This window comes from Otolemur garnettii, unplaced genomic scaffold (genome assembly GCF_000181295.1).
Source record: "Otolemur garnettii isolate 467f Iridium unplaced genomic scaffold, OtoGar3 scaffold00018, whole genome shotgun sequence".
NCBI classification, from domain to species: Eukaryota; Metazoa; Chordata; class Mammalia; order Primates; family Galagidae; genus Otolemur; species Otolemur garnettii.
The window spans coordinates 15,187,887-15,195,584 of record NW_003852413.1 but is presented as its reverse complement, the minus strand read 5'-3'; the positions used below and the strand labels follow the sequence as shown (position 1 = coordinate 15,195,584).

The window sequence follows — 7,698 nt, the reverse complement described above, 5'->3', positions numbered from 1 at the left end:
ATTGTCTTTTTTTTTTTTTTTGAGACAGTCTCACTATGCCACCCTCAGTTGAGTGCCATTGTGTCACAGCTCACAGCAACCTCGAACTCTTAGACTTAAGTGATTCTCTTGCCTCAGTCTCTCAAGTAGCTGGGACTACAGGTACCTGCCAAAGCCCGGCTATTTTGTTGCTGTTGTTGTTGTTGCAGTTTGGCTGGGGCAATGACTGAACCTGCCATCCTCAGTGTATGGGGCTGGCGCCCTACTCACTGAGCCATAGGCACCACCCACAAATTATCATTTTTAAGATTAAAGCTTATAATTTACGTATATCCACGGTAGAGTGTTGCAAATATAAAGTATGTTGTGTGAATCACAGAAGATTTAAGGGCTGCAACTATGGCTCAGCGGGTAGGGCGCTGGCCCCATATACCAAGGGTTACTGGTTCAAACCCAGCCCCAGCTAGCTAAAACAACAATGGCAACTGCAACAAAGACAGTTGGTGTTGTGGCAGGCGCCTGTAATCCCAACAACTTTGGAGGCTGAGGCAAGAGAATCACCCTAGCCCAAGAGATGGAGGTTGCTGTGAGCTAAGACGACACACACTCTACCAAGGGTGACAAAGTGAGACTCTGTCTTTAAAAAAAAAAAAAAAAGATTTGAGAACCAATGCTACTAATCACTCAAAAAGAGTGTCCCTTTCTCTCTAGGGTTTACAACCTAATAGAAAAATGTGACAAACAAATACCACAAAACAAGTGGCAAATGTATGTTGTATAATCTAACATTTACTCCCCATTTTTGGTGCAGAACCAGGGAACTACAGAAACTTAAGAAAGGAAATGTCTTTTCTACTAAACTGACCAAGGGGTGCTAACGATAGCATTTGAGTATTTATTAGTATTCTAGAAATAGAATATAGGTAGTATTCAATAAAAACAATAAATGTGTGACTGGGCATGGTGGCTCATGCCTGTAATCCTAGCACTCTGGGAGGCTGAGGCAAGAGGATCCCCTGAGGTCAGAAGTTCAAGACCAGCATAAGTAAGAGTGAAATCCCATCTCTATTAAAAACAGAAAAATCAGCCAGGCATTGTGGTAGGTGCCTGCAGCTACTTAGAAGGTTGAGGCAGGAGAATCACTTGAGCCTGGAGTTTGAGGTTGTTATGAGCTAGGCTAACACCATGTCATTCTAGCCTGGCTAGGTGTGGTGGCTCATGCCTATAACTATAGCATTCTGGGAGGCCATGGAAGGGAGGATTGCTTGAGTTCAGAGACCAGCCTGAGCAAGAGCGACATCTTATCTCTACCCAAAACAGAAAAAATTAGCCAGGTGTGATGGCATACCCCTATGCTGGTGCACAACCCCAGCTACTCAAGAGGCTGAGGCAGGAGTATCATTTAAGCCCAGGAGTTCAAGGCTGCAGTGAGCTGATGACACCACTGTACTTTATACCCAGGATGACAGAGTAAGACTCCGTTTCAAAAATAGTAATAAATAGTAATTTAAGAAAATAGTATATGATACGGAATGAAGGGAAAGATAAATCAGGTAGTTACTATATATAAATAGTTCAAGAAGAAAAAGACCTGAACAAAACTGACAATAAATATAAAAAAAAGGAGAATGCTCAAAGTAGTTGATTCTAGACACACTTTCAGTTAACACTGCAATCATCAGATCAAGGAACCTAGCCAGTAGCTAGAAATGCAGGGAAACTGAAGAGACGGTCAGAGCAAAAGGAAGACAAGCAGCTGCTCAGGCAGCTCTGGAGGCTCAGCAGGTCGGGTGCCAGCCACATACACTGAGGCTGGAGGGGTTTGAACCCCGCCCTGGGCAGCTAAACAATGACAACTGCAACTAAAAAGCAGCCGGGCATAGTGGCGGGCACCTGTAGTCCCAGCTACTTGGGAGGCTGAGGCAAGAGAATTGCTTAAGCCCCAAGAGTTTGAGGTCGCTGTGAGCTATGATGCCACAGCACTCTATCGGCTTTCGTGAATTATGGAGGAAAAGCACGAAAGAAGACAGAATTACTGATTGGAAGCAGAGAAAGTGATTTTTACTGATAATTAAAACCGTAAGACTAGAAATGTTATTTAACTTTATTTAAATTTCTAAGAAAAGCCCCTACTGGTTTGCTGGGTTTACCATAATTCATAAACCAAAACATATTTACCTGGTTATTTCGGTTTTCCTGCAGTGGAGAAGTAGCATCATCAGGAAACGAGCTTACATTTCTCCTTTTCAGCATCTGGTCATCTTTCTTAGCTTTCCTCAACTCCACATTAACTTCTATTCGGCGTCGCCTCATTTCCTCAAGAAAAGATAACATACCATTTCACCTAGCACATCAGTTGTTGCCAAGTGAGAACTTTTTTTTTAAAAATCCCTCAAGTTGTTGCCAAGTGAGAACATTTTTTAAAAAAATCCCTCTAAGTGTTCACCCCTTCGCAAATACATCAGAAGAAAGCAACAGAAGTTACTCACTGTGCTGTCTTTTCCCTTGTTCTTGAACCTGTTAAGTCGGGCAGCTGGTGAATTAGCATTCTCATTGGTGGACATGGTTATGAGACAAAGGGAGAAGGCTAGAAAATGGGGGAAGAGATAAAATATCATTTTCATTTGTCAATAAAAGCAACAAATAAGAATATTGAAGCATATATTCAATCTACACTTCATATTTTCAGCATGATGAGATAGTTTTAATCGAAAGATTGTCTCCTCCCCTCAGAAGGGCTGAGACTTCCTGGAGCAGCACTGTCCATCATAGATATAAACCATACACAAATTTAAATTTCCTGGTAGCCACATTTTTAAAAAAAGGCAAAAGGTAAAAACTAGTCCTAATAAACCCAACATTTGCAAAATTATCATTTCAATGTTATCAATATAAAAAATATTGAGCCGTTCTACATTCTTTTTTCTTAATATGCCTTTGAAATCTTACAGCATAGATTCAATTCCAACTAACCACTCTTTTAAGTGCTCAGCAGCCACATGCGTCCACCGTTTTGGATAGTTTCTAAGCTCTAGAGTCCGTAACAGTTAACTGAAGCCAAAAAAGTAGGGGAACCGAGCTACAGTACAAATTAAAACCTACGTCCCAGGACAATAAATGAAAATTCCTGGATGCTCTCCCTACTTTAAATGGCCAAAATGAGTCCATTTGCCACACTTGAAAGTTAAATACAAATGTGGGTCATCATTACATCATGAAGCCCTCCATAATGTTCTTTTGTCAACACTGAAAACGTAGTGCTGCATCTTACATTTTCATTTCCAGGGACTTGGAGTGACTGCACTTAGTTAGAATGACATCAGCTGTGCGTCGCTCAGACTCAGATACTTAGGACTCATCTCCAAAAGGTGACAAAGTCAAAGCCCTTCTTACAGCATGCTAACCTTAATTCCATTAAGCTCGTCTACAGCTCTGTGACACAGCCAAGCCAGGGCTTAAGTGTTAAAGATAGCTAACTCTCCCAACTGCCACCTCCAAGTCCAACCCTAACCCCCGTCCGCCTCCCGGGGAAGATGCAACAAGGAACAGTGGAGGAGGCCAGAGCCACCGGGGCCCTCCCAGGACATTCGCCCTCAGCCTGTCTCTGATTCTCCAGGCCACGACGTGCTAAGGCTTTCGCTGCCGTTCGCAGTAAGCCCTGTTTAAGCCCTAAAGCTCCAGCCCGCGCGTTGCTCAATTAAGCCACCTCCTCAACGAACAACGCCCCGGAGGCCTAGGCAACTAGGGAGGCCAAAGCCAGGCCCAGAGTATACGCGGGGCCTTTCTCCCGCCAACAAGAAACTGAGCGCGGCCCGCGGGCCAGCCGTTACCACCTGGGCCTGGCTGCCAGCTGAGCTCGTACCTGCACAGCTAGCTCAAGCTTCCACGGGAGGTGGTGCGGGACTCAGAAGACCTGGGTCGGCTGCCCTGGAAACGTCCACCGTAGCTCAGGCAGAACACGGTGTGGCTCGTGCAGCCGGCCGGCGCGATTTAAATTTCCCGGTGACTCCGCATTCCGATTGGCTGGTTCGAGCCTAAGCTGTATGCCCATTGGTGGATTTGAAAAACACGTTGGGGGGGGGGCACAGGACCCGTAAAAAGGGAATGCTAACATCGCGAGATGAGCGAGCGGGCGATCCCGGAGTGCCTGGGGGCGATGGAGCCGGGACTCCAGATCCCGGCAGGCAGCGCGAAGGGGTGGCGCCAGCCTCGCCTCGCTCCGCCGTGGGCGGCTCTGTTTCTACAGGGTTAAAGGGGATACGGCGGTCCCTGGTTAAGCCAGCAACACGAAATGATTCTCAGAGTTAATATCTTTATATAAAAACATACTGCTTTGCATTGCTTTGCTTTTTCTGATATGGACATAGCAGGAGCTTGACGGAGAAGGGTATTTTTTTGTTTCACTTTCCTTTCTTTTAAAAAAATAGTCATAAAAGACTAGAAGCTGTAAATATGGTAATAAAAGATTGATTACGCCTGTTTCTCCACTGTCCCAAACTTTTCATTTTTAAATAATTTTAAATGCAGAAGAATTGCAAATCTTTACATTTCTCCACATTTGCTAGTTCTCTCTATATATACATACACACACTTTTTGAACCATTTGCGAGTAAGTTTCAGAATCACTTTTGAATTACTTCTAAATATTTAATATTTACTTCTAAATATTTCTTCTAAGAAAAAAGACATTCTCTTATATAACCACACTGCAATCATGAAACTCAGAAAAATTGGATTTTCATGCTGTCATTTAATACAAAGTTCCGTGTTCACGCTTTGTCAATCGTTCGGGTAACGTTCTATGTTATATTTTATACATTACTGAATAAAAAGTGCGGTTTTTGCCATATGATTAAAAAAAATCAAAGACGGTTATCGGAGCATCGGGATTGAGGTATTTTGTTTCTGCCATTTTTCAGTGTTTTAAAATGGCATATTATAGAAATAAGTTGTATTGGTTTATATATTTATTTTTACTATAGATACATTCAAACCCTAGACTTTGTCCATTCTCGCAGACATTAAGGGAGACTGACTCATTGCGTAGCCGTCAAGGAGTTGGGGCGGGGCTGTGCATCTCGTTTTAATCAGCATAATCCCAACCCCCGAAATGCAAGAACTTGGAAGGAATTCGCCTCTAAGCCAATCACTGCAGGGCATTTTTTTAGCTACTGTGAATGGTTCAGGGGCAGACACAGGACCTAAATTCATCTAGTTGGAGAACCGGGGCCTTTTGTTTAATGGTTAGAGGTAGGAAAGCAGGCTCTGTTCTTCTGAAAGGGGTGTTAAGTACTAGAAATTTGAATAAGAAATTTGTAGAGAAGCCTTAAGAGTTCTCATCAGTAGCCTACTGTACTTCTGAAGGTTTGCAGTTGTGTCATCTGTTTTCTTTTTATTGCCAAATTGTACTTTCGTTTCTGAAAATAGTGAGTACTGCGTACCCAGAAGTGTTCTAATAAGCGTTTAACATACATTATTAATACATTTAATCTTCATAACTCTGTGGGGTAGTACTTAACATTTCCAGCTGACTTCTTACACACAATCTACATCTGAGGCTTCATGGGGCATCTGATGACCAGCTCATCGGGTAAAAGGCCAGGAGCTCTGCATAATTTGTCAGCATGAGCTGAAGCAGATTGCTCCAGATTGGTGGGCTCATGTGGAAGTAGCCCTGAAAGAGAGTAGAGCAGTAAAACTCCCTAATGGGTAACAACCTTGAACAATAAATACATCTGGTAAACTTTTTTCTTTCCTATATTCCCCCAGTATATTACCAGAATGGTAATATAAGTTACATATATTTCAAAGTACTTTGAACATAAATATTATATTTTAAAATTGTACTGCCTTACTGTTGATTACAGGAATGTATATCTAAAATCTTGTGGCCAAGTGTGGTGGCTCATGTCTGTAATTCTAGCACTCTGGGGGGCCGAGGAGGGTGGATCGTTTGAGCTCAGGAGTTCAAGATCAGCCTAAGCCAGAGTGCTGTGGCAGGTGCCTGTGGTCCCAACTACTGGGGAGCTGAGGCAAGAGGATCTCTTGAACCCAAGAATTTGAGGTTGCTGTGAGCTATGATGCCACAGCGTTCTACTAGAGGCAAGAAAGTGAGACCCTGTCTCAAAAAATAAATAAAATAAAATAAAATAAAATCTTGTATTCTATACTTAGAATCATTAAGATTCCTGAAATCCTAGTACTTTGGGAGTCTTAGAGAGGAGAATCACTTGAGTCTGGAATTCAAGATTACAGTGAGCTAGGCTTGGCACCCATAGCCCAGTGGCCAGGGCACCAGCCACATACACTGGGGCCGGTGGGTTCAAACCAGGCCTGGGCCTGTTAAACAATAATGACAAGTATAATAATAAAAAATACCCAGGTGTTGTGGTGGGCGCCTGTAGTCCCAGCTACTTGGGAGGCTGATGCAAGAGAATCGCTTAAGCCCAGAGTTGGAGGTTGCTGTGAGCTGTGACACTACAGCACTCTAACCAAAGAGTGACATAGTGAGACTCTGTCTCAAAAAAAAAAAAAAGGATTACAGTAAGCTAGTTGTGTCACTGCACTCCAGCCTGGGCAATAGAGTTAAGATCTTATCTCAAAGAAAAAAAGAAAGAAAAAAGGCAGGTACAGTGGCTCACACCTACAATCCTAGGACTCCAGGTAGCCAAGACTGGAGGATCACTTGAACTTAGATGTTGGAAACCAGCCTGAGCAAGAGCAAGACCCCATCTCTATTAAAAATAGAAACATTAGCAATTTGTTGTGGCAGGCACCTTTAGACTCTGCTATGAAGGAGGCTGAGGCACATGAATGGTTTGAGCCCAGAGTTTAAGGATGCTGTGAGCTAGGCAGACGCTGCCTCAAAAAAAAAGAAAAGAAAAGGCAAAAAAGAGAGAAAAGGTTAGTAAAAAGATTAGTGGTTGCAAGAGGTTTCAGGGAACGGAGACAGGAATTAATAGGTGAAGAAACACTGGGCTTTTTCTTTTTTAAAAATTAAACACATAGTGTCCCTTTATTTATTTTATTATTTTACTTTTTTGAGACAGAGTCTCAAGCTGTCCCCCTGGGTAGAGTGCTGTAGCATAATAGCTCACAGTAACCTCCAAATCTTGGGCTCAAGAGATCCTTTTGCCTCAGCTTTTTCTATTTTTAGTACACATGGGGTCTCACTTTTGCTCAGGCTGGCACACAGGGCATTTTTAAGGCAGTGAAATTATTCTAATGGTCAATACATTCTTTATATTATACATTAGTCAAAACTCAGAGAATGTACAACACAAAGAGTGTAAAGTAAACCATGGACTTTAGTTAATAGTAATATAACAATATTAGTTTATCAGTTATAACAAAGGTACCACACTAATGCAAGTTGTTAACAAAAGTCCAGCACAGTGGCTCACACCTGTAATCCAAGCACTTTGGGAGGCCACAAAGGAGGATCTCTTAAGGACAGGAACTGGAGACCAGCCTGAGCATGCCTAAGACTCCCTACAAAAAGAGAAAAAAGATAATAGGGAAAATTGTGGAGGGAAGGTGCAGGAGCATAGGGAAAGCCTCTGTACTTCCCACTTGCTTTTTCTAAAAAACCTAAAAGTGGGCTCAGCGCCTGTGGCTCAAGCGGCTAAGGCGCCAGCCACGTACACCTAAGGTGGCGGGTTCGAATCCCCAGCCCGGGCCCGCCAAACAACAATGATGGCTGCAACCAAAAAAATGGCC

At 42.9% G+C, this 7,698-nt stretch overlaps 1 protein-coding gene across 1 annotated transcript in view; it reads right to left on the bottom strand.

Annotated features, from left to right (window-relative positions):
- The window catches only part of KPNA2 (karyopherin subunit alpha 2), a 13,191-nt gene extending 9,211 nt beyond the window's left edge, over nt 1-3,980 (bottom strand). Inside the window, exons 1-4 of the mRNA XM_023511218.1 lie at nt 3,842-3,980; nt 2,469-2,566; nt 2,158-2,295; nt 845-885 (exon numbers count right to left, since the gene is read on the bottom strand). Of these exons, the coding sequence (XP_023366986.1) occupies nt 845-885; nt 2,158-2,295; nt 2,469-2,543 (254 nt within the window). The 5' untranslated portion in view covers nt 2,544-2,566; nt 3,842-3,980. The remainder of the gene's footprint in view (nt 1-844; nt 886-2,157; nt 2,296-2,468; nt 2,567-3,841) is intronic.
- Between the last annotated feature and the right edge of the window lie 3,718 nt (nt 3,981-7,698).